This window comes from Cottoperca gobio, chromosome 16 (assembly GCF_900634415.1).
Source record: "Cottoperca gobio chromosome 16, fCotGob3.1, whole genome shotgun sequence".
NCBI classification, from domain to species: Eukaryota; Metazoa; Chordata; class Actinopteri; order Perciformes; family Bovichtidae; genus Cottoperca; species Cottoperca gobio.
This window is the reverse complement of record NC_041370.1, coordinates 602,355-629,327: the sequence shown is the minus strand read 5'-3', so window position 1 is coordinate 629,327 and position 26,973 is coordinate 602,355. Positions and strand designations below refer to the sequence as shown.

Sequence of the window (26,973 nt, the reverse complement as noted above, 5' to 3'; positions counted from 1 at the left end):
GAGCGGAAAACGTGGAGTGGATTTTAGTTACTCCGACCCTACAGAAATCCACCATTTCATCCTGAGTCAAATAGAACTTTTTAATGCACAATCCCTAACCAACAAATCATCTTTCATACAAGACCACATCATGGACAAGGGAATAGACTTTATGTGCCTTACGCAAACGTGGCAACAGCCAGAGGTTTACTCTGCCCTAATTAAGTCTGTCCCCCTGGCTACAGCTATCTAGAAAAGGCTTGCAGCACTGGGTGGTGGCGGCTTAGCAATAATACACAGAAAAGAACTGAAACTGTCCCCCTTGCCTCTGCCTGTACTATCCTCATTTGAATGCCTTAGATTTAAATGTAAACCACCCTTCACCCTGACAATACTTATCATCTACCGACCACCAAACCCAACTCGGCTTTCATCCAGAGATGCACGACCTTCTAACTACACTCTGCACTACTTCTGGAAAATAATAATACTTGGAGATATAAATATTCACGTTGACACCCCCTCCTGTCACTATGCAGCCGAGTTCCTACAACTCTGGACTGCCTCAACCTCATTCAACTGTTGAGTCCCCACACACACTAAGGGACACACACTTGACCTAGTCATCACAAACTCTGCCCCATCCGTAATCTATCTGTTTACGATCTGGGTGTGTCGGATCACAAGGCCATCACAATGGATCTGCCACTCCTGCTTCCCTACACCAAACCAAAGCTTCAAATCCATTTCTGAAATCCTCAAGCGGCGCCTCAAGGTTCAGGACTCATTGTTCACAGACAGGCATACCGAGACAACCAAAAGGCCTACGCAAAGTCCCTCAAGACACACGGTCACTTTTCTACTCTAACATCATCACAATAGCCCTGGCAACTCCAAGCAACTTTTTTCCACAGTAAATCATCTCCTCAAACCTCCAACTCCCTTACACCAAGACACCACAGAGGAGCAATTTCATCGCATTTTCTGAAAAAAGTAGATACCATCCGCTCTCTCCTCTCCAACTCCGATGCTCTGCCAGTCCCGACTGTCAACCCCCAGCCCGGACCTACCCAGCTTCTTTGCCGCCTTCACTGACATCTCGCAGCAAGAAGTTGGGCATCATCAAAAAGATGAAACCCTCCACTGTGCCCTGGCCCCCTTTCCCACAGCCCTGGTCAAATCTAACATGTGTGCCATAAGTCCCCTCATCACTACAGGGGTAAACCACTCCCTCCAGTTTGGTCAAGTTCCACTCCTTTAAAAACTGCTCTCATCAAACCACGCCTCAAAAAAAACCCTCAGACCCAGATGTCCTTGCCAAATACAGACCCATCTCCAACCTGCCATCTATCCAAGGTGCTGGAAAAAGTAGTGCCACTCAGATTCAGGACCATCTCAACTTCAATATCTTTGAAAGTTTCCAGGGTTTTCGCCCTGGCCACAGTACAGAAACTGCCGCTGGTTAGGGTCACCAACGATCTTGCTGATGACAGCTGACGCCGGATCTCCATCTCTCCTCATCCTCCTGATCTAACTGCAGCATTTGATACCGTGATCATGACATCCTCCTCAACCGTCTTCACTCCACAATCGGACTCTTCATTCGGCCCTAAACTGGTTCACCTCATATCTCACTGGAGGACTGAGCATGTCACCTTGGGGTGTCAAAATCACAAACACACTGTACCTGTGGTGTCCCTCCAGGATCTGTCCTGGGCCACTCTTTTCACCATCTACATGTCCCCCCTTGGTCGTGTCATCAACCGGCATGGAATATCGTTCCATTGCTATGCTGATGGACACACAACTCTACATCAGAACTAACCCAGCCCCCTCTGACACCTCTGCCATCATCCACATTAACAACCGTCTGGAGGAGATAGAGGCGTGGATGAAGCACAATTTCCTCCAATTTAAACAGCTCTAAAACCGAAGCCTTCTAGTTGGCACCCCACATCAGGTCCAGTCCTCCTCCTAACCTGCATACCTTCTCCGGTCAGAACATTCCACTCTCATCAACAGTCACCAATCTGGGTGTTAAAATGGATCCTCACCTGACCTGAGGCCCACATTAGACAAACATGCAAGAACTTGTCGTGGATATTTATCGCTCACAACATTGTGGTATGAAACAGAGAGGAATCAATAAGCACAGACACAAATATAGTTGATTAATTATTATTTCGTGTACAAAAACATAATGAGGAAACACACCATGATTAACGGTGTTCAAGGGTTACCGCCCTTGAGGCACCTAAGACCTTGAGACCACAGCTCCTCACCGCAGCTTCAGCAATAGACGTTTTGAACATCTCCCACTCAGGTTCAATGCCCCCAACCTCCACAGGGATGTCTGAAAAGCTCCGCCAGAGGTGAGAGTTGAAAATCTCCCGGACAGGGGCTTCCTCCAGACGTTCCCAGTTCACCCGCATTACCCGTTTGGGCTTACCTCGTCCGTCGAGAGTATTCCCCCACCCCTTGATCCAACTCACCACCAGATGGTGATCAGTCGACAGCTCCGCCCCTCTCTTCACCCGAGTGTCCAAAGCATGCGGCCTCAGATCAGATGATACAATTACAAAATCGATCATTGACCTTTGACCTACGGTGCTCTGGTACCACATACACTTATGAGCATCCTTATTGTTCGAACATGGTGTTTGTTATGGCCATTCCATGACTAGCACAGAAGTCCAACAAACGACCGTTCAGGTTTAGATCAGGGAGGCCGTTCCTCCCAATCACGCCTCTCCAGGTGTCTCCATCGTTTCCCACGTGTGCGTTGAAGTCTCCCAGCAAGACTACGGAGTCCCCTACTGGAGCCCCCTGCAGGGCTCCATTCAGGGTCTCCAAGAAGGCCGAATACTCCAAACTGCTGTTTGGGGCATAGGCACAAACAACAGTCAGAGTTTTCCCCCCCAAAACCCGAAGGTGTAGGGAGGGTGACCCTCTCATCCACCGAGGTGAACTCCAATGTAGCGGTTTCTTATAGCAGCCGTAGCAAATGTCCACTGTTAGTTATTAAAGTAAATTTATGTTTACATTTGGTAAACGCTCACATCTGTATACAGAAGGTCATCTGAACTAATATTAGTGTACACTGATGGAATTTACTTTCTGAAGCACAAAGAATTCTTTGTTTCCATTCATTTCAATGTGTTTCCACAGATAATAAAGTAGAAGCTGATGTTATGATGAGCACAATAACAGAATGACCGCGTCACTCTAATTCATGGATTAGGACGTAGTAATGTTGAGCCACACATTTCAAACCTGAACACATCTGATTGGATTATAAATGGATTTGTATCTACATCATGTTTTCTTTATTCAGATTGGGGGGCCGCAGTCTGTCAGAGATCAGCTGTGCTCCTCTGGCCTCAGCTCTGAAGTCCAACCCCTCCCATCTGAGAGAGCTGGACCTGAGTAACAACAAGCTTCAGGATTCAGCAGTGAAGCTGCTGTCTGACCTTCTGGAGAGTCCAGACTGCAGACTGGAGACTCTCAGGTCAGTTCAGCATCTTTTACTTCTATTCTGAGGTTAATATGTGAAAGTTATGTTGACACTAAGCTGCAGACATTGTCAAGTTATTTTCTAAATGTGCAGCTTTCCCTACTTGAAAGGGATGGAAACATCTACCCAAAGTTTTTTAACTGGATTTCACTCCAAAAGACCAAACTCCTCTTTTCCTTTTTTTCTCCTTTTATTTTTTGCAATTTCAGCAAGAGTCAGACAAGGTATGTAGAGTCAGGTATTTAGAGTTAGGTATTTAGAGTTAGGTATTTAGAGTTAGGTATTTAGAGTTAGGTATTTAGAGTTAGGTATGTAGCGTTAGGTATTTAGAGTTAGGTATTTAGAGTTAGGTATTTAGAGTTAGGTATTTAGAGTCAGGTATTTAGAGTTAGGTATTTAGAGTTAGGTATTTAGAGTCAGGTATTTAGAGTTAGGTATTTAGAGTTAGGTATTTAGAGTTAGGTATTTAGAGTCAGGTATTTAGAGTCAGGTATTTAGAGTCAGGTATTTAGAGTCAGGTATTTAGAGTTAGGTATTTAGAGTCAGGTATTTAGCGTTAGGTATTTAGAGTTAGGTATTTAGAGTTAGGTATTTAGAGTCAGGTATTTAGAGTTAGGTATTTAGAGTTAGGTATTTAGAGTCAGGTATTTAGAGTTAGGTATTTAGAGTCAGGTATTAGAGTTAGGTATTTAGAGTTAGGTATTTAGAGTCAGGTTATTTAGAGTCAGGTATTTAGAGTTAGGTATTTAGAGTAAGGTATTTAGAGTTAGGTATTTAGAGTTAGGTATTTAGAGTTAGGTATTTAGAGTTAGGTATTTAGAGTTAGGTATTTAGAGTCAGGTATTTAGAGTTAGGTATTTAGAGTTAGGTATTTAGAGTCAGGTATTTAGAGTTAGGTATTTAGAGTCAGGTATTTAGAGTTAGGTATTTAGAGTTAGGTATTTAGAGTCAGGTATTTAGAGTTAGGTATGTAGCGTTAGGTATTTAGAGTCAGGTATTTAGAGTCATGTATTTAGAGTCAGGTATTTAGAGTCAGGTATTTAGAGTTAGGTATTTAGAGTTAGGTATTTAGAGTTAGGTATTTAGAGTCAGGTATTTAGAGTCAGGTATTTAGAGTCAGGTATTTAGAGTTAGGTATTTAGAGTCAGGTATTTAGAGTCAGGTATTTAGAGTCAGGTATTTAGAGTCAGGTATTTAGAGTCAGGTATTTAGAGTCAGGTATTTAGAGTCAGGTATTTAGAGTCAGGTATTTGAGTTAGGTATTTAGAGTTAGGTATTTAGAGTTAGGTATTAGAGTTAGGTATTTAGAGTTAGGTATGTAGAGTTTAGGTATTTAGAGTCAGGTATTTAGAGTCAGGTATTTAGAGTCAGGTATTAGAGTCAGGTATTTAGAGTTAGGTATTTAGAGTTAGGTATTTAGAGTCAGGTATTAGAGTCAGGTATTTAGAGTTAGGTATTAGAGTTAGGTATTTAGAGTCAGGTATTTAGAGTCAGGTATTTAGAGTCAGGTATTTAGAGTCAGGTATTTAGAGTCAGGTATTTAGAGTTAGGTATTTAGAGTCAGGTATTTAGAGTTAGGTATTTAGAGTTAGGTATTTAGAGTTAGGTATTTAGAGTCAGGTATTTAGAGTCAGGTATTTAGAGTCAGGTATTTAGAGTTAGGTATTTAGAGTTAGGTATTTAGAGTCAGGTATTTAGAGTCAGGTATTTAGAGTTAGGTATTTAGAGTCAGGTATTTAGAGTTAGGTATTTAGAGTCAGGTATTTAGAGTTAGGTATTTAGAGTCAGGTATTTAGAGTCAGGTATTTAGAGGTGAAAAACCTTTTGAATAGAAACAAACAGAAAAGAGAATTAATACATATTACAAGGCAACTCAGATAAATGTAAATAGCAAGATACACACATTTTTAATTTCCAACTATTTCTATTTCAACCTTAAATTAATTTACAAATGCACTCGCACTAAATGAATATAACACATGCACAGCTGCTGTCATCATTTTAACAAGAAAAGCATTTTATTTTACCGAGTAGATGTGTACTTCTAACGGCATTTTAACTTTAAGTACTCCTCATTTTTAATGAAAACAATTATGCAGTCAGTTCTTAAATCACAAACGATATAAGAAATTAAACAAGCCGTTCTGCAAACATGTACACAATCAGCTCACCGAGCCACACACACACACACACACACACACACACACACACACACACACACACACACACACACACAAGCGCGCTACTGATCATGACATAAATCCAGCGTCAATCAAACGAGTAGTGGCAGCGATCTCCAGCAGGTAACAGTCTCTCAAGCTAAAAGTTCAGCGTCTTGCCGGCTGCCTCTTTGGTCTCGATAGATTTTTGGGCCCTGCACAATCTTGGTCTGGATTTCGACGTAGTCACGAACACATCCTCTCCGCGCTCCCATAACGCCAAGCGGCGCTCTTTTAAATGGGAACACTCAGGCAGATTGGTCACATCCGGTTTGTCCCATTACTATCTGGACAGCTCCAGCTTGACTTGACAGACATAAAGCAGATATTATACTGATCTACACGGAGTGTCCTGATGCTGAAGTCTGTTTTCTTCTTCAGTGGTTTAGTTAATTGACTGGAGGATCAATGTTGAGCTATAGATTTAAATCTAACAAGAACAATCCTACACTGCAGAGTTCAGTCTGAAGCTCTTAAACTTCTGAATGTCATGTTATATCCTCCATGTTTTTAACTCATGATAATAAATAATACATAAATACAATGAATAAATATCTCTTTCAACTCTCAAACACTAACAAATATATTCACTGTTTGCTTTTTCCAACATCGTTATGAAGCTATATGCTGATGATACTGAACAGTTTAAACTGAAGATACTTTGAGTTTCTGACTTCACTATTCTTAAAAAATGTCTTTTGTTCAGTTCTTCAGAATTCATTCTGACAGATTTGCATCTCTGGAAACTTTGGGATCTTGAGTTGAATCAACTTCTGTGGTTTTTCTTTGTGTGTGTCTGCACATGATGAGTTTGTATAGTTGGATCCACTGGTGGAGCTGGCAGAGTTTAGGATGTGACGTCACTGCTTTTTATTCAAGTAGAAGCACGTTGTTTATTAATATTAATGAGAGCTCTTTGTCACTGTTTGTATCTCACAGCTTTATCATGTTTGGAGTTTCCACTTTCTAAACTTCTTCAGCTCTGAACAGATTATTAAACCTTGAAAATACTGTATTCTTTATTCAGATTGAGAAGCTACAGGCTGTCAGTGATCAGCTGGGCTTCTCTGGCCTCAGCTCTAAAGTCCAACCCCTCCCATCTGAGAGAACTGGACCTGAGTTACAACAACGAGCAGCAGGATTCATCAGTGAAGCTGCTGTGTGACCTTCTGGAGAGTCCAGACTGCAGACTGGAGACTCTCAGGTCAGTTCACTGACTCTCTGGTACTACTGTAGATCCAACATGTTTCATGAATTATTGAACATAATTTATGTTCATAAATAATTTACATTATAAAGTCGTAACTTTCCTTTTGTTCATATTTTGACTTTTCTTGCACTAAATTGAGTGTGCAGTCACAGAAGACGAGTGTTTGTTAAAGCAGCTGTAGCAAATGTCCACTGTTAGTTATTAAAGTACATTTATGTTCACGTGTGGTAAACGCTCACATCTGTATACAGAAGGTCATCTGAACTAATATTAGTGTACACTGATGAAGTTTACTTTCTCAAGCACAAAGAATTCTTTGTTTCCATTCATTTCAATGTGTTTCCACAGATAATAAAGTAGAAGCTGATGTTATGATGAGCACAATAACAGAATGACAGCGTCACTCCAATTCATGGATTAGGACGTAGTAATGTTGAGCCACACATTTAAACCTGAACACATCTGATTGGATTATAAATGGATTTGTATCCACATCATGTTTTCTTTATTCAGATTGAGGTACTGCAGTCTGTCAGAGATCAGCTGGGCTTCTCTGGCCTCAGCTCTGAAGTCCAACCCCCCCCATCTGAGAGAGCTGGACCTGAGGTACATCAAGCTGCAGGATTCATCAGTGAAGCTGCTGCGTGACCTTCTGAAGAGTCCAGACTGCAGACTGGAGACTCTCAGGTCAGTCAGGGTCCGACTCAGTCTCTGCTGGTTCAGCAGTATTGTACTAACAGGGGGGTTAATGTGTTACTCACGTTGGGGAATCCCCCAGTTCTACCTTCCACTTGTAGCCTAGCTTAGCAGAACTAATCAGTGATTTCACTCATTGCCTGCAGGTTCTCCTGTTCTTTCATCTGGTGTTTCTTTTCTTTCATTCTTCCACTAACAATAAAACACAAGCTGACAATGCAAAGCCAAGCAACATGTTACAAGTTGTAACTTTGGAACTTGTGATTTCACAGAAGAGTGAGACAGGTAGTGTGTTTGGTTCTTGGATCCAGACTAAAGACGAGTTACTTCCTGTAATGCAGGCTCAGAGCTGTCTGCAGTCAGTTGTAGTGTTTGCACAGAAGATATGATGCCATGTAAAGCGTTCCATCAGTCGGCTCGTGTCAGGACTCTGAAGCGGGCTGACTCTAACAACAAACTGTTATTTAAACCTGAGACATAACTTTTGGGATTGTGTTCCTACAGGATCAATAACAAGTTGATCACAGCTGAGAAACACACAACATGTGAGTATTGCAGCATATCCTCCATTCATCCAGATATTACATGAACATCTGATCTTAAAATGAGATGCCCTCATCGTACACAAACTACTTTCAATTGTGTTTCTGTTTGATATATAAAATATATATTCTATTTCTAAAATATTCCAGAATGTTGTCTGCTAATGTTTCTCAGCTTCATTCAAGTTTTCATTGAGTTCTTTCTCTTGTTGTCCTTCAGAGGACTCCATCAAACTGGATGTGTGAACAAACCTGCCCGAGGAAGACAGCAAGGTGAAAGAGGAGCAGCTGCACAGTGTGAAGTATATTTATGGAGCTTCACCACAGAATCAAATGTAGTTATTGGTAATTGTTTGCCTGGGACCGACCTGCAGGCTCAGCTTGTATTAGCTCAGATCAACTGGTCCTCCTGCTGGAGAGACGAGTGGAAGATGGAGCAGTTCATATCTAGAGATTTGATAATATTGCTAAATGTCTTGTGGTGTCTTAACCACAGCTACAGGTGGCGTCATAGAAGACATCTGACCAGCACGGATAAGTCCAGTATGAGTGTTGAGGTGCAGTGGCACTCTAAAAATAACCACAGACAATGAAAAATACTGATAAAAAGAAGAAAAATAAGCTAAAATGGCTTAAGGAGAAGTTTATATCATATATATGTAATTAACTTGGTGAGTTAAATATATTTCTTAAAGCTTAAAGTGCATCAACCTGTTCACCTTTCATAAGTTCTCTTGCTGGAGTTCTGATATACACTTGTACTTGTTTAAACTTCATCAGACTTCTTGTTTTTGATATTCATCGTCTCATCTTAAACATTATTCTTCATTTCTACATTAAACTGCGTATTAGTGGAAGTACTTTGTGATTTGAAGAGAACATTTAGTTCTCAGAGGAGACGACTCCTGATGATGTCATCAAGAGAAAAGCAATAGAAGGGATTTTATTTGTATCTTTTATCATTTAGTTTGTAAGTTTTATGCATTATGAGAACATTGTGTTGAGATGTTCCTTTGTTATGGTTTGTAACTTCATAATGTGCTTTCCTTGTGTTTTTATATGCACACATTGTAGAAGTGTTTGTCTCAGGAGTTTCCCACGCGTCCCAGCCGGCACAGCGAGTGTTATCAGGAGGTGTTTCAAGTCTCTCTCTCTCAGTGGGGGGCAGAGGACCAGGGCTCAGTCGCAGGTTATTAGGCTCGTATACTTTGACACCCAACCATTAAAAAAACAAAACTCTCTTTCTCTCACGTGGAAATAGTATGTTTCTGCTTTTTCTTGCCCTGGCCACCTTCGTTGTCCATCTTGAATCTGAATAAACTCGCTATAGTACCAAACTCCTCACTTTAGCTCAGCTAGCGTAGCTAACAACATGTAGCCTGTGTAAGTTTGCTGCTACGCTGTGATTGGTCAGGATCAGAGTGACGTTGACAAACTTGACAGGACTATCACCTTTTGATTGACAGCATCCCACTTGTGTTATTATGTTGTGTTGGAGGGGGCGGGACATCTATGTGTTGATTGACAGCTGATTGGCCTCTGTTATTATGTTGTGTTGGAGGGGGTGGGACATCTATGTGTTGATTGACAGCTGATTGGCCTGTGTTATTATGTTGTGTTGGAGGGGGCGGGACATCTATGTGTTGATTGGCCTGTGTTATTATGTTGTATTGGGGGGGGCGGGACATCTATGTGTTGATTGACAGCTGATTGGCCTGTGTTATTATGTTGTGTTGGAGGGGGCGGGACATCTATGTGTTGATTGACAGCTGATTGGCCTCTGTTATTATGTTGTATTGGAGGGGACGGGACATCTATGTGTTGATTGACAGCTGATTGGCCTGTGTTATTATGTTGTGTTGGAGGGGGCGGGACATCTATGTGTTGATTGGCCTGTGTTATTATGTTGTATTGGGGGGGGCGGGACATCTATGTGTTGATTGACAGCTGATTGGCCTGTGTTATTATGTTGTGTTGGAGGGGGCGGGACATCTATGTGTTGATTGAATAAGTGGGAAGAGGTGCATTTACATGTCGTGGGATGTTTTGAACACAGTCTGTGAAGCGCGAGCTGCTGAAAGCTTTCTGGAGAGCCCTGATCTAAAGCATATGCTGATAAGCTTTACGACTCTTCTAACCCTCTCTGTCTTTAAAATGGATGAACAGCTTCACATGTGTTCTTTCTTCCTCACGCAGACTGCTGTATGACCATTGAACCTTCTTGCAAGAATAAAGAGCTCAAAGACAACTTATTTCCTCAGGTGTCTTTATTTCACTATAGTAGATACAGTAGATATAGTAGGTACTTCTCACCTTTGTTTAGTTTATATCAGTAAAATCCCAGGACACAGTTTGCTGCCCTGCTGCTAAATGATGGAAGGATCCACATTGATGTCAGGTCAGCAGGAAGTCTGCACACCTTCTGCACACTGAACACTCTCCTGTTTAAACTGCAGCTGGACAATAATAATAATAAACTCTGCTCTCTGTATGTAGAACTTAAATGTGTGAGCTTATTTGAAGCTGATGGTGGAATGTTATTGTTCTGCTTCTGCATGTTGCACGTCCACTGGTTTGTCTTATTGAAGCTGTTTGAAATGTTCACTTCCCCTTGTGTCTAGTCTTGTTTTACTTCCTGTTGTGTTTTTTTCCCTGTCTCTGTGATTCAAATCAAAATCAAATCAAATGTATTTATAGATATAGCCCAATATCACAAATTATACATTTGTCTCAGTGTTTACAGACTGTACAGGATACGACACCCTCTGTCCTTAGACCCTGTCCTTAGACCCTCTGTCCTTAGACCCCTCTGTCCTTAGACCCTCTGTCCTTAGACCCTCTGTCCTTAGACTCTCTGTCCTTAGACCCTCTGTCCTTAGACCCTCTGTCCTTACACCCTCTGTCCTTAGACCCTCTGTCCTTAGACCCTCTGTCCTTAGACTCTCTGTCCTTAGACCCTCAGTCCTCAGACCCTCTGTCCTCAGACCCTCTGTCCTTAGACCCTCTGTCCTTACACCCTCTGTCCTTACACCCTCTGTCCTTAGACCCTCTGTCTTTAGACCCTCTGTCTTTAGACCCTCTGTCTTTAGACCCTCTGTCCTTAGACCCTCTGTCCTTAGACCCTCTGTCCTCAGACCCTCTGTCCTTACACCCTCTGTCCTTACACCCTCTGTCCTTAGACCCTCTGTCCTTAGACCCTCTGTCCTTACACCCTCTGTCCTTAGACCCTCTGTCCTTACACCCTCTGTCCTTACACCCTCTGTCCTTAGACCCTCTGTCCTTACACCCTCTGTCCTTAGACCCTCTGTCCTTAGACCCTCTGTCCTTACACCCTCTGTCCTTAGACCCTCTGTCCTTACACCCTCTGTCCTTACACCCTCTGTCCTTAGACCCTCTGTCCTTACACCCTCTGTCCTTAGACCCTCTGTCCTTAGACCCTCTGTCCTTAGACCCTCTGAGTTGTCTCCTCATCTTTGTTTTTATTGTCACTTTTCTTTGGACTAAATTGTCAGCTAAATGAACTGTGATGTAATACTGTGCAGCAAATCGGATTTACTGTCAAATAATCAAAATGATGACGTTTGCATATATTTGTCTCAGCTGGCATTAATTTCACGTCTTACTACAGACACATAATATGCTCTGATATTAGATCCACTGATTTAAGAAGAGATGAACCTTTGTTGGTGTTGCAGCAGCACAAAGACATAAGTACTGCTACTTAGAGAAGTAAGAACAAATGCATAATAATAAGTGGTTTATACAACTAGGATAAGAAAAGAAGTACACATAGAAACTACGAATACAAATAACGGAGCTTTTCTCTAAAGGAGTTTTTTCTCACACTCTTCAGCAGAAGTCTCCACTTCAGTAGCACTTACATACACCAAACTTTCCACTTTCATTCCTCTCTATATTCTGAAGCTTTGTGCAGAGGGCTTTGTTCACATGTCACTCACAGCTCATGTTATACACGCTACACTCACTACATGCAGGAGATGCACAGAGTTCTGTGTGTTGACAGGATTTAGTGATTTATGGAGTGATACAAAGACAGATCCAGAATCTGTACAAACCTTTGACATGTGAACAACATGAAACACTTTGAACCTGCTTCATCCAGACTTCTCTTTATATCTGGACATGGAGCAGATTACACACATTTAATGACATAATGCTTCATTTACATATTTAAACATCACAGTTCAGATAACTTGTAATATAAAATATAATTGTGTTGATGTGAGTCATGAAGTGGAGAAGAAACAGGATTCTGATTCTGACAGCAGATGGCGATAGTTACCTGTAACAACAGTAAATCCAAAGCAGCAGAAGAAGACGAGAAGAGGAAGAAGAAGAAGAAGAAGAAGAAGAAGAAGAAGAGGAGGAAGTGTCGCGCAGGCTGGACCCGGAGCTGCCAGCTGGACTTTTTTATTTACTGTGAACCAAAAGAAAGCAGCAGCGTGTTGCAGCAGGCTGTTCCCCGACCTCCTGCAGCCGCGGGGGGGCCGCTCCGTGAGGAAGAAGAGAAGAAGAAGAAGAAGAAGAAGAAGCAGCTGTCAGTGAGTGTTTACTTTAAATAAAGAACAGTTGATCAGGCCTGATCTCTCTCACACACACACACACACACACACACACACACACACACACACACACACACACACACACACACACACTCTGATACAGTAAGTCTTCCTTCAGAGACTGCAGCTGAACAGAGTAAAGCTTTAACTCACAGAGATCATGAAGCTTCATTATCACATCAACACAAGTTTATATTATATATATATATATTGTTCATGTTTAAATATGTACATGAGGCATTATGTAATGTCGCTGTTGGTGACTTTAAATCTACACACTGTAGAGTCTCTTTAAGTAAAAGTTCAGTATCATTTATCTCGTAGAGTTCTATTGGCATGAAATCATATATCAAGATATCCTGATACACCATTACGTGGTCTATATTAATAATAACAAACGCATAATAACTCAAGTCAAATCAAACTATTGTAATCTGATTACTGTGTATTTGTGTGCATGTGTATATCTGGAATACACTTTCCTTATGATTTCACATGAACTGTTCTGTTCATGTTTACATCTTATTTTGTGTTTCAGGAGTCACTGAGAACTGAAACCTTTTCATTAAGAAGTTTATATTTGTGCAGGTTTAGCTTTAATAAATGTTCCTTATGTCTCAGCTTTGCCTTTGTGTGTTTATATTATTGCAATCCGTTGATATTCAAATATAAAAATGTTATAATCTTGTATAAATCTCTATCAGCTGCAGCAGCTCCTGAGGTCAGCTGCTCTCTGAATGCAGAATCACTTGTGAATCGAGCAGCGAGATACTGAAAGATTCACAGCTCTATGAGATACTTTATTGTCATTCTTTAACCTCAACGTTACCTTCAGAGATCTCGTTTCACTAAAGTAACTGAAAAACTAAAACACTCGAACCCAGAAATATTAAACTCGTTTAGCAGCTTATCAGGTTTCTATTCAGTCAGACTGGTACTACCTGTATGTGTGCGTGTGTGTGTGCGTGTGTGTGTGCGTGTGTGTGTGAGCGTGTGTGCTTGTGCGCGTACCAGGATATCCTTCTCCTGTGTTTCATCACCTGGGTTTGGTTTGTGTTTACATTCTCTGACTCAACTGTGTGTGTGTGTGTGTGTGTGTGTGTGAGTGTGAGTGTGAGTGCTTTTGTCATTGAAATAAATAAATAAATAATAATAATAATAAACTAACCATTTTCAATTTCTTAAAATACCCCAACAAAGTTTACAATAACAGCTCCATTAATGGACACACGTGCCAACCAACCGCGCTCACATCTGAGCTAACGTTGTGATGAAATGATGTTCTCCAGCTACCATCAGTAAAATATACGTTTTGTCCAAAGACTACAGATGTCTGGAGAACCGGTACTTCCGTTCCGAATTGATGCCAAAATTCTGCCGCACCCTATTATTTCCCTGATAATGCTACATTGTGAACGACAAATCTACAGGAGAGCTAGTTAACGTTAGCTGTTAGCTGTTAGCTGTTAGCTGTTAGCAGCCAGTGGTCAGCACAGTCCTGCTTGGCTAAATAAGCACTGTGTATAAATACTTTAAACACAACTTATAGACATGCAACTAAATTAGAATGTCAACGTTATGACAAATGAGGAAAGCTAGTTAGCATTCGCTGTTAGCACGGTCCTGCTTGGCTAAAATTGGAGCTAACGCTAACGGAGGTTGCTTTGAGTTACATTATGATGCGTTCTAGCTCTATTCAGTAAAAATGAGTATTGGGGCAAATTATAACGTTATCATGATGTGTTCAAATGTCCTCTTGTAAAATATAGTTTTTGCTGAGAAACTTGAATATGTCAAGTTGTTTGAAGGAGATGTTTTCACAGCAATTAAAATAAATATTCGATGATCCCTACTGTAGACCACTTTTTATTTATTCTTCCGCGCCGGTGACTGCGTTTTGTTTTCGGGTTGTATGTTCGTCCCATTCTCATAAAAATCCATTTCTCAGGAGCGCCTCCAGGGAATTTCTCAAGGATGAACTGATTAGATGATTTGGTGGCCAGAGGTCACTGTGACCTTGCAGAACACGTTTTTGGCCATAACTCAAGAATTCATATGCTAATTATGACAATTTCACACAAATGTCTAACAGGACAAAATGATGAAGTGATGACATTTTGGACAAATGTGGATGTTAACTGCAGCGTGAAAGGTTGGCGGAGGAATACAACTGTGAGGCGGTGATTGCAGTTTTATGACACCGGTTGCGTAGATCTGCAGGCGGTAATTCGCTGAAATCACAGTTCCCGGTCTGTTGAGCCGCGTCAGACTGAGTTGTGTGACGTGTTTTCAGGTCATGGATACAGAGAGCGGGGAGCTGTTTGTCGGCGGCGTGGCTGCAGACAGCTGGCAGCTCGACGCACCTTTCTCTTGCTCCGACCTCGTCTTCAGCGGCTCAGAGAAACCCCTGCAGGACTGGGCAGTGGACCCCGATTGTGTGAGTCTGCATCAGTGTGTCATTGTGTGTGTGAGGGGAGACACTACAGGTGAACAGAGTCATACATGTTGTACACACTACAGGTGAACAGAGTCATACATGTTGTACACACTACAGGTGAACAGAGTCATACATGTTGTACACACTACAGGTGAACAGAGTCATACATGTTGTACACACTACAGGTGAACAGGGTCATACATGTTGTACACACTACAGGTGAACAGAGTCATACATGTTGTACACACTACAGGTGAACAGAGTCATACATGTTGTACACACTACAGGTGAACAGAGTCATACATGTTGTACACACTACAGGTGAACAGGGTCATACATGTTGTACACACTACAGGTGAACAGAGTCATACATGTTGTACACACTACAGGTGAACAGGGTCATACATGTTGTACACACTACAGGTGAACAGGGTCATACATGTTGTACACACTACAGGTGAACAGAGTCATACATGTTGTACACACTACAGGTGAACAGAGTCATACATGTTGTACACACTACAGGTGAACAGGTCATACATGTTGTACACACTACAGGTGAACAGGTCATACATGTTGTACACACTACAGGTGAACAGAGTCATACATGTTGTACACACTACAGGTGAACAGAGTCATACATGTTGTACACACTACAGGTGAACAGAGTCATACATGTTGTACACACTACAGGTGAACAGGGTCATACATGTTGTACACACTACAGGTGAACAGAGTCATACATGTTGTACACACTACAGGTGAACAGGGTCAAACATGTTGTACACACTACAGGTGAACAGAGTCATACATGTTGTACACACTACAGGTGAACAGGGTCATACATGTTGTACACACTACAGGTGAACAGAGTCATACATGTTGTACACACTACAGGTGAACAGAGTCAAACATGTAACTAACAGATATCATGAAGCTTCCCCACTTCATGACTCACATCAACACAAGTTTATATTACAAGTGTTTAATATGTACATGAGGCGTTATGTAATGTAGCTGTGGAGAGTTTACATCTACACACACACTCTCTGATGTTCTGATGTTTCCTCTCGTCGACGAGTTCTGGAAGATAAATGTAGAAACGTGTGAAATGTGTTTCCTGCAGTCTCTCCTTATATCAGCCGACCCTCATGATTCTGTCTCAGGCGCTGAATGAGAGCGAGTCAGAGGACGTCCTTCACGGCGTCGACCCCAACAAGGTGTTTCCCAGCGGGCCGCCTGCAGACTCCTCGTCTGAGAGTGACAGCGGCATCTCTGAGGTCCCAGTAGTTGAGAGTCCCGTCACCGTCTACCAGGTGGTTTATGACATCGTGAAGACTGAACCTGGACAAGATAACGTCATCTCCATCGAGCTCGGTGAGTGTTTGGAATGTGAAGTCTTTTCACCCTCGAAAAGAGGACAACAATGTCTGCGTCAACAAACTGAAATTAAAATCTAATATATTAAAATTATTTTCCACTTTCACTGAGTTCAATCTTTTTACCAACTGCAGTCCTGATCCTAAGTAACAAATATTAATTTGTAGAATTTTAACCTTTTAAAATTATTTTATTATTATCTCTGTTGTTTTTTATGCACAGAAATGTAAATGTAAAGATGTTTTATTACTCTTATACAATAAGTAATACTATTAATAGTAGTAATAATACTAATATTAATAATAAAAAAATATTATATTAGTACTATTAATAAATATAGAAATATTGATAAATAATAATAATAATAATTTGATACCGTGATATTTTCTGAGACGGTTATCGGACCATGGACATCTTATCCTGTTTCAACTCTTATAACTCACATTTAGGCTTTTCTATATCTTCTTTAGACTCATGTGTCATCACTGATATTTGTTCCCCTCTGCTATAGTCTACCTGTCTGTCTGTATTTCTGTTCGTGTGCTGCTGCAGCATCCTAGTTTCCCCGCTGGGGATCAATAAAGTTTTATCTCATCGTCCCAAACTCGGACTTGATCGTGACCTTTCTCGTCAGTAGTAACTGTGATGTCACTTCCTGTCCCGTACAGATGAGTGGAGCTCTCAGGTGTTGTTTTCGAACTCGTGCATCGTGGACGAGCTGCCCGCTCGCCTGAGTGCCGTGGACCCCCCCAGCCCCGACGCCGACCTGGTGAGACATTTTTTCCAACACGGATCTCATAGAAAGACCCAAAACGTCGTAATGCCGTGTAAAAGCTGCACCATGATGAATGTCCTGATTTGTCGCGGTGCTTCCTGTCGGTCACGGAAGCTTCTTACAAAAAAGTGCTTGTGCAGAAATGTTGGTTTTCTCTAGAAAAATCATCTTTGCTGATTCTTTTGATTATAGATTCAAGACTTGGAGGAGCTGATGCCACTGATAAAGATTCATATACGATTATAAAGTTTTTATATTTGAATATGTGATTGCAATAATTTAAACACACAAAGGCAAAGCTGAGACTAAAGCAACATTTATTAAACCTGCACAAATAAACTATTTGTGGAAGTTGTGAATCAATTCGGAATCTTAAAGATAAAAATAAATGAATCTATTTTTCCCCCACGCCCGAGTTGAACCGCTTCGTATCGATGTGTGTCGTCCTTTCTGTAATGATTGATTGAAATATTATGTTAATTCTACCACAAGGTCTTGTTGTGTTGTGTGAAATATTTGCTTTTGTTGCACGAGCGGCCAAAATGTGTGTGAACTGTTTTGAAAGTGTGAGTTCCTGCCGACGGTCCAAGTTGGAGGACTGACTCTTCTTCTGCTGTTGCAGCTTTACTCAGAGCTCCAGCTGACGGAGGAGGAACAGAAGCTGCTGACACAGGAAGGAGTTTCTCTGCCCAACAACCTTCCTCTCACCAAGGTCGCACTGCAGAAACACACAACCTGCTCACACCAGTACTGACAGTAAAAGTACTGATTGTGCAGTTAATGTAGTTCATTTTTGTTTTGTTTTTATTGCACTTATATTTATGAATGAATCTTTATTTGCAGGCTGAGGAAAGAATCCTGAAGAGAGTTCGGAGAAAAATCCGCAACAAGCAATCGGCTCAAGACAGCCGGCGGAGGAGGAAGGATTACATCGACGGGCTGGAGAACAGGTACGTGTCATGTGAGCATGTTGGAGCCAAGCTAGTGAACTGTTACAAGACCACCAAACAAGTGTGTGTGTGTGTGTGTGTGTGTGTGTGTGTGTGTGTGTGTGTGTGTGTGTGTGTGTGTGTGTGTGTGTGTGTGTGTGTGTGTGTGTGTGTGTGTGTGTGTGTGTGTACAGGGCAGCAGCTTGCTCGGCACAGAACAAGGAGCTGCAGAGGACGGTGCAGCAGCTGGAGAAACGCAACATGTACGATCTTTATTTTGATTATTGACTGTTCGATGAACATTCATTAAAAGCGCGCGTTCTAAAACGGCTTTGGATTAATGGTTTACAAAAGCTTTTATTTTTAAGCTCATAAGAAATCACTGAAGAAGTTGTTGTTTTCTTCTTCTGTTGTTGTTGTCTTCTTCTGTTGTTGTTGTTGTGTTCTTCTGTTGTTGTTGTTGTTGTTGTCTTCTTCTTCTGTTGTTGTTGTTGTCTTCTTCTTCTGTTGTTGTCTTATTCTGTTGTTGTCTTCTTCTTCTGTTGATGTCTTCTGTTGTTGTTGTCTTCTTCTTCTTCTGTTGTTGTTTTCTTCTTCTTCTGTTGTTGTTGTTGTGTTCTTCTGTTGATGTCTTTTGTTGTTGTCGTCTTCTTCTGTTGTTGTTGTTGTTGTCTTCTGTTGTTGTCTTCTTCTTCTGTTGTCTTCTGTTGTTGTTGTCTTCTTCTTCTGTTGTTGTGTTCTTCTTCTGTTGTCTTATTCTGTTGTTGTTGTCTTCTTCTGTTGTTGTCTTCTTCTGTTGTTGTGTTCTTCTGTTGTCGTCGTCTTCTTCTCTTGTTGTTGTCTTCTTCTCTTGTTTTCTTCTTCTGTTGTTGTTGTGTTCTTCTGTTGTTGTCTTCTTCTGTTGTCGTCGTCTTCTTCTGTTGTTGTTGTCTTCTTCTGTTGTTGTCTTCTTCTGTTGTCTTCTTCTTCTGTTGTCTTCTTCTTCTCTTGTATTCTTCTCTTGTATTCTTCTCTTGTTTTCTTCTCTTGTTTTCTTCTCTTGTTGTCTTCTTCTGTTGTTGTCTTCTTCTTCTGTTGTTGTCTTCTTCTGTTGTTGTTGTGTTCTTCTGTTGTCGTCGTCTTCTTCTGTTGTTGTTGTCTTCTTCTGTTGTTGTCTTCTTCTCTTGTTTTCTTCTTCTGTTGTTGTTGTGTTCTTCTGTTGTTGTCTTCTTCTGTTGTCGTCTTCTTCTGTTGTTGTCGTCTTCTTCTGTTGTTGTTGTTGTCTTCTTCTGTTGTCTTCTTCTTCTGTTGTCTTCTTCTTCTCTTGTTTTCTTCTTCTCTTGTTTTCTTCTTCTCTTGTTGTCTTCTTCTGTTGTTGTCTTCTTTTGTGGTCTTTCTTCTTCTGTGGTCTTCTGTTGTCAGAAAAAGAAGAGTTTCCTGTTTTATTTGAGGTTAATATTGCGATGACTGCTCAATGTGCACTGATGAGATAAATCAACCGGTGCTGGTTGTCTTCCTACTCAGGTCTCTGCTGGCTCAGCTGGGACAGCTTCAGTCTCTGATCAAACAGACGGTCAGCAAAGGAGCTCAGACCAGCACCTGCTTATTGGTAGGTGTGTGAGTGTGTCGGTGCGGGTGCCAACCAACCCCGGTCTCCCCTACATTGATACTCACAGGTCCAAAATCTCCTCGTAAATCATAATTTTTTTTATGTGTTTGTGTGTCCTCAGATCATCCTGGTCTCTCTGGGTCTGATCATCATGCCGAGTTTCAGTCCGTTCAGCCGCAACTCGTCTGCAGACGACGACTACAGACCCACAGGAGGTCAGTGAGTCCCTCTCCACATCCCTTCCTCTTATTAATCCACTGAAGCTCAGACAACTCATTCGAGTTACAGATGCTGAAATTACAAAACATCATTCTTCCTTTAGACTGGGCAATCAGGGGATTTTATTTAGCACACAATCTGTAATTTTCTGCCACTCGGGGGCTCTCAAATAAAACAACAAAAGCTGGAGTTTGGTGCAGCAGCGGTGCATCATGGGAGTTCTTCTGTCATCTGATTCAAAGGTTAAACATCAGAGTTTCTCCTGCAAACTATTCGGCTGCCGCTAACGTCTGTCAGCTTGTTTCTGTGAGAACTTAAGATCCAGACGTCAGAGGACTAAAATCCTTCATCCTTCAAATATAAAGTTAAAAACACCAAGATGTAAAAAGTGTATTAAACTGGATAAAAAGTCAGTTTATGAAGCTTCTGGCTACAAACACAACGCTGTTCAAAGGGCAGACGACGCCATGACAGGAGAGAGAGGAAACGTTACCTTCAGGAACATTACACATTTCTCTGTCTCACTACATATGCAACACAGGACTGATGACACCATAACAGGTGAGAGAGGAAACGTTACCTTCTGGGACATTACACATGTCTCTGTCTCACTACATATACAACACAGGACTGATGACACCATGACACGAGAGAGGAAACGTTATCTTCAGGAACATTACACATTTCTCTGTCTCACTACATATGCAACACAGGACTGATGACACCATAACAGGTGAGAGAGGAAACGTTACCTTCTGGGACATTACACATTTCTCTGTCTCACTACATATACAACACAGGACTGATGACACCATGACAGGAGAGAGAGGAAACGTTACCTTCAGGGACATTACACATTTCTCTGTCTCACTACATATACAACACAGGACTGATGACACCATGACAGGAGAGAGAGAGGAAACGTTACCTTCAGGGACATTACACATGTCTCTGTCTCACTACATATACAAACCAGGACTGATGACACCATGACAGGAGAGAGAGGAAACGTTACCTTCAGGGACATTACACATTTCTCTGTCTCACTACATATACAACACAGGACTGATGACACCGTGACAGGAGAGAGAGGAAACGTTACCTTCAGGGACATTACACATGTCTCTGTCTCACTACATGTACAACACAGGACTGATGACACCATAACAGGAGAGAGGAAACGTTACCTTCAGGGACATTACACATGTCTCTGTCTCACTACATATACAACACAGGACTGATGACACCATGACAGGAGAGAAAAAACGTTACCTTCAGGAAAATTACTCATTTCTCTGTCTCACTACATATACAACATAGGACTGATGACACCATGACAGGTGAGAGAGGAAACGTTACCTTCAGGGACATTAGAAATTTCTCTGTCTCACTACATATACAACACAGGACTGATGACACCATGACAGGAGAGAGGAAACGTTACCTTCAGGGACATTACACATGTCTCTGTCTCACTACATATACAACACAGGACTGATGACACCATGACAGGAGAGAGATGAAACGTTACCTTCAGGGACATTACACATTTCTATGTCTCACTACATGTAAAACACAGGACTGATGACACCATGACAGGAGAGAGAGGAAACGTTACCTTCAGGAACATTACACATGTCTCTGTCTCACTGCATATAAAACACAGGACTGATGACACCATGACAGGAGAGAGAGAGGAAATGTTACCTTCAGGAACATTACACATGTCTCTGTCTCACTACATATACAACACAGGACTGATGACACCATGACAGGAGAGAGAGGAAACGTTACCTTCAGGAACATTACACATGTCTCTGTCTCACTACATATACAACACAGGACTGATGACACCATGACAGGAGAGAGGAAACGTTACCTTCAGGGACATTACACATGTCTCTGTCTCACTACATATACAACACAGGACTGATGACTTATGACTGACAATTCTTATTCAACTTTTTCTGGTAGAATCATGTACAAAACATAATAACATATTTATGAAGAGGACTTTATTTATTAGCATTCAGACATAAATAGTCGTCTTCTCTGACTGGAGCCAGCAGATTAAACGTTCTTTCAGCAGCAGTGTAATGTAAAAATAATATATTCTTCTTTTTAGTTATTTCCAGAAACATCCTGACGGACCCTTCGTCCTCCCAGCCGACAGCAGACGCTCCGGCTGTGCAGTCTGACTCCTCTTCCCCGCCCTCTGATCGCGGCCAGTCAGGAGGACCTCCGGACAGCGTCCTCCAGGAACTAGTAGAACCCCCTGAAAATACAGGCTTTGATGGGAACACCTCGGCACTCGTTGCCGGGCAGGACGAGCCACAGGCGCTCCGTCTGCGGTCGACGGCGGGGAAAGAAAGCCATGATCAAGCCAAACCTGCACACGCTGACGAGATGTAGACGGAGACTTTCGACCGCAATACCTGGACTTCATGTTCGACGTCTCGCTCTGAATAATCGGTGCAGATCAGTATCGGCCAGGTTCGTAAGGAACTAATTGACCGAAGGTGTTCCACATATTACATAACCACAATTAAACCTTAACTTAACCTTTTTTAAACCTAATATTATCTTAAAGGAATAGTTTGACATTTTGGGAACTGTGCTAATTTGTTTCATGTCTGTACGGGTAATATGAAGCCAGTTAGCTTAGCTTAGCACAAAGACTGGAAACGGGGGGAATCAAGATCAACCGACCTGCACCTTTACTGATAAACACGTTAAAGTATAAAATTGAAATGTGTTTTTTATGTGCCGACTAACAGTTGGCCCCTGTTTCAAGTATTTGTGCTAAGCTATGCTAACTGTCTCCTGGAGGTAGCTTCATATTGAATTGAATATACTTTATTTTGAACATTTAAAAAATAATAATAAAATAAAAGATAAATAACGGCGAACATAAACAACAAATAAAGAGCGGCCAAGGACAAAAATGCACAAAAGAAATCACAAAATACCCCTAAAAGACGTTCATTCAGATGATTGTGACTTCTCTTAAGAACAATAATAATAAAAAATGTCTTTACTCACGTTGGCACACGGTGATTACTGTATACATTTAAATCTGGGCTCATTTCACATTAAAAACAGCAACTTTATGCACTAATTGCTATTTTTATTTTAGAGTGCCTCCAAGATCTTTTAACTTTCTCAATATTTTAGACAATCGGGGCAAAAGTAGCCTCCCAAATATTCAAGCCATCCCATAAACCAACTCTCTCCCAGCATCCATCCCCACAACTAACACAATATTCATCTCCATCATACATAATCAACAACACTACCCAATAAAAATGAAAAAGACAATCATAATATATAAATATAATATATTTACTTATATTTAAAAGATTTTCTCATGTAAGGAATCAAAGAGGTGTCTTTCCCAAAATGTTGAACTGTACCTTTAAGCCGTACATTTTCAAGTTTATACTGAAACCCAGAAAGACATTTTTTGTATCTTTCAGCCTGGCTTTTATTCTAATAATTGTGTCACGCTAACTTTGCACCCTTCAATATTTGGGAAACACGGACTGAAGCAAAACATTTATATCTGGGTCTCCCAAAGATTTTCAAAATAAACTTACGTTTTACAGAAATAATTTTGGGAGCTTGTCTCTGAATCTGGACAAAAGCACCTCCACATGGACTCCAGACTCGGGAGGTGTCATTCGGTCACCAGGGTTGTGTTAGCATGCTACAAGCTAACGAAGCTATCAGAGAAAATGTTTTTGGGATTACAGTAAAACTTCTCGCCCGATTTTCAATAAACTTGGTGGAAAGGTGAAGCATGGACCGAGGAAGAACCCCTTACATTTCGGAGCGAATCCGAATCCTGGGATAGATATACAAACTAAGTTTCACTTTCGCTAACATTGCAGATAGGGCATTTGTGCTGCATTCATGTGGTGTCGGTATAATCGGAAAAATGTATAACCAACTGGGAAAATTCACGTGAACGGCCTTCAAGTATATCAACGTGTTTTGTAAACACTCTGGGCAACAACACATGTTCTCCGCAGCGTCCATGTTGTTTCCACATGACACCCTGAAGCTCATGAACACAGTGAAGTCGGAAGAACGACTTCACACCTCGGGAAACGGGACCATCCTATCAGATTTTACTAATGTTTATAAATGGAATTAGATTTTGTTGGATTTGATTTTTCACATATAAAGGGATTGTTTTCAGATGGATTCTCTGTGTTTTAAGGGACTTTTCACTCTGGTGTAACAACACAAACTCCTGCTTCTCGGCCTTTGTGGCCTCTTTGCACAGCTCGCGGTTCAGAAGTGCAACACCGTGAACTCATCACCATGTTACCCTCTGGTCTTTTTTTAATCAGTAACTATATGTGTGTGTCAACATTGACACACACATCGCCCACAATCTGAATATGAGGAAAACACCCAAAAGAAGATGCATTACAGTTCAAGAAAGAACTGTTTACACAACAACAAAAAGCACCAATAATTCTACGATGATTATTTATTTCAGAATTTAGTTTTTCAAGTCATCTGATGAAATCTGTGTGTTTATTAAAATTGCAATATCAGAAAAAGAAAGTGTCAATTTCAGTTATTTTCCAATATCGTGCAGCCCTCACATGGGATTCAACAAGCCAATCAGAGCAGAGCTTTCTCTGCCGTTCTTAAAGAGACAGGCACTAAAAAATGTTTTCCCAACATTAAAGCGTGTAAACAAGTTCTAGTAGAAACCCAAAATAAGTTCCCTTTCAGGGTAAATCTAATGCAAAGTGTCATTTTATGCATTTATCTTTTATTTTATCCAGAGGACGCTGAGCTTGTTTTCCTGCGTGACATTTAAACACATAAGTTTATTATTGGGTGTTAAAACTCTGAGATCTGCGTGTTATGGAAGTGTGTCTGCTTTGGCTTTCTGTGAATAACTTTGGATATTTTTAACCTCAGTTTTTCTTTGTTAGTCTGATTCTGAGTGTTTTTATTATTTTTTAAAACAAAAATCAAAAGTCCTTCTGATTGAATTATTGATTGTTCTTGTTGCGCCACTAAGTGGGTTGAATTAATTAATTTAGTTCCATTTGAATTTCAGCGCTGCTTCAGAAATATTATATTTATACTCTCTAACAGCTTTATGTCGTCTGCTCACAGGCTTCATGTTTCATTCTTACTTCATTAAAAGAGAACAATCAATGGAGACTGTGTCTGATTTATTTATTATTTACTTATGAGACGTGCAGTAATATTAATGATGCAGCGGATTGTTGGACTCCAGACGTGCAGCTAAACAGGGTCATACATGTTGTACACACTACAGGTGAACAGGGTCATACATGTTGTACACACTACAGGTGAACAGAGTCATACATGTTGTACACACTACAGGTGAACAGGGTCATACATGTTGTACACACTACAGGTGAACAGAGTCATACATGTTGTACACACTACAGGTGAACAGAGTCATACATGTTGTACACACTACAGGTGAACAGGGTCATACATGTTGTACACACTACAGGTGAACAGAGTCATACATGTTGTACACACTACAGGTGAACAGAGTCATACATGTTGTACACACTACAGGTGAACAGGGTCATACATGTTGTACACACTACAGGTGAACAGAGTCATACATGTTGTACACACTACAGGTGAACAGAGTCATACATGTTGTACACACTACAGGTGAACAGGGTCATACATGTTGTACACACTACAGGTGAACAGAGTCATACATGTTGTACACACTACAGGTGAACAGAGTCATACATGTTGTACACACTACAGGTGAACAGAGTCATACATGTTGTACACACTACAGGTGAACAGAGTCATACATGTTGTACACACTACAGGTGAACAGAGTCATACATGTTGTACACACTACAGGTGAACAGAGTCAAACATGTAACTAACAGATATCATGAAGCTTCCCCACTTCATGACTCACATCAACACAAGTTTATATCACAAGTGTTTAATATGTACATGAGGCGTTATGTAATGTAGCTGTTACACACACAGTTACAAACACACACTCTGATGTTTCCTCTCGTCTCACAGAAGACGAGTTATAGAAGCATGTAGAACATGTTTCTGTCTGGAGATTCTCACCTTAATAAAAAACAATTAATTAATGAAGCTTTGTGCAGAGGGCTTTGTTCACATGTCACTCACAGCTCATGTTATACACGCTACACTCACTACATGCAGGAGATGCACAGAGTTCTGTGTGTTGACAGGATTTAGTGATTTATGGAGTGATACAAAGACAGATCCAGAATCTGTACAAACCTTTGACATGTGAACAACATGAAACACTTTGAACCTGCTTCATCCAGACTTCTCTTTATATCTGGACATGGAGCAGATTACACACATTTAATGACATAATGCCTCATTTACATATTTAAACATCACATGTCAGAACATTTGTAATATAAAGAATAATTGTGTTAATGTGAGTCATGAAGTTTCATGTTGATATCTATTAGTTATATTTTCCCCTGCAGTGTCTCGTGGATGTTCCAGCAGGTTGAAGATCCATCGTTGATGTTTCGCTTCCTCTCTGCAGATTTCTAACAGACTCACAGCTTCGTGTAAAACTTTATACTTGTGGAGACTCTTGTCCACAGTCAGGTATAAGGATGACAGAGAGGAGGTGTAGTGTCACACACAGCTTTATTTGCCACTGCCTTCCGGCTCACAGAGTTAATGGTACTTTCACAGCTGACAGGTCGCTCTCCTGTCCGCGGCTCCGCGTCGTGGCTCAACGAGGGATCTCCGTCTCCTCTGGAACCCAGCCTACTGCCAGAGACCAGAACCAGGCCATCACCATGCATTTATTATGTGACTGATTACCTGATTCCCTTCAGCTGTCTGGCCTCCAGCTGGGACACTCCTGT

General features: G+C 41.1%; 2 protein-coding genes across 3 annotated transcripts; both read left to right on the top strand.

The window, feature by feature from the left end:
- The first annotated feature begins 2,328 nt into the window (after positions 1-2,328).
- LOC115020957 (NACHT, LRR and PYD domains-containing protein 12-like) lies at positions 2,329-9,017 on the top strand. The gene is made up of 5 exons (XM_029451059.1): positions 2,329-2,351; positions 3,314-3,487; positions 6,740-6,916; positions 7,436-8,163; positions 8,381-9,017. The coding sequence occupies exons 1-4, from the start codon at positions 2,329-2,331 to the stop codon at positions 7,722-7,724; spliced, it is 663 nt and encodes a 220-aa protein (XP_029306919.1). The 3' UTR covers positions 7,725-8,163; positions 8,381-9,017.
- Positions 9,018-12,484: 3,467 nt separating this feature from the next.
- creb3l4 (cAMP responsive element binding protein 3-like 4) lies at positions 12,485-25,259 on the top strand. Of its 2 annotated transcripts, none has more exons than XM_029452376.1 (10): positions 12,485-12,718; positions 15,037-15,180; positions 16,347-16,557; positions 17,229-17,329; positions 17,958-18,047; positions 18,179-18,285; positions 18,459-18,527; positions 19,768-19,852; positions 19,974-20,067; positions 22,197-25,259. In XM_029452376.1, the coding sequence occupies exons 2-10, from the start codon at positions 15,040-15,042 to the stop codon at positions 22,481-22,483; spliced, it is 1,185 nt and encodes a 394-aa protein (XP_029308236.1). In that variant the 5' UTR covers positions 12,485-12,718; positions 15,037-15,039; the 3' UTR covers positions 22,484-25,259. The 2 variants fall into 2 exon arrangements, with proteins under 2 accessions (XP_029308236.1, XP_029308235.1); XM_029452375.1 differs by having other exon boundaries at positions 12,486-12,722.
- The last annotated feature ends 1,714 nt before the right edge of the window (positions 25,260-26,973 follow it).

Bases quoted from the DNA above. Each gene is read 5' to 3' on its own strand.
- LOC115020957 (XM_029451059.1), top strand. From the start codon at position 2,329: ATGTCTGAAAAGCTCCGCCAGAG. The intron at 3,488-6,739 runs GTCAGTTCAGCA...TTCTTTATTCAG, and splicing joins TGCAGACTGGAGACTCTCAG to ATTGAGAAGCTACAGGCTGT. The intron at 6,917-7,435 runs GTCAGTTCACTG...TTCTTTATTCAG, and splicing joins TGCAGACTGGAGACTCTCAG to ATTGAGGTACTGCAGTCTGT.
- creb3l4 (XM_029452376.1), top strand. From the start codon at position 15,040: ATGGATACAGAGAGCGGGGAGCTGTTTGTCGGCGGCGTGGCTGCAGAC. The intron at 15,181-16,346 runs GTGAGTCTGCAT...ATTCTGTCTCAG, and splicing joins GGGCAGTGGACCCCGATTGT to GCGCTGAATGAGAGCGAGTC. The intron at 19,853-19,973 runs GTAGGTGTGTGA...GTGTGTCCTCAG, and splicing joins AGACCAGCACCTGCTTATTG to ATCATCCTGGTCTCTCTGGG.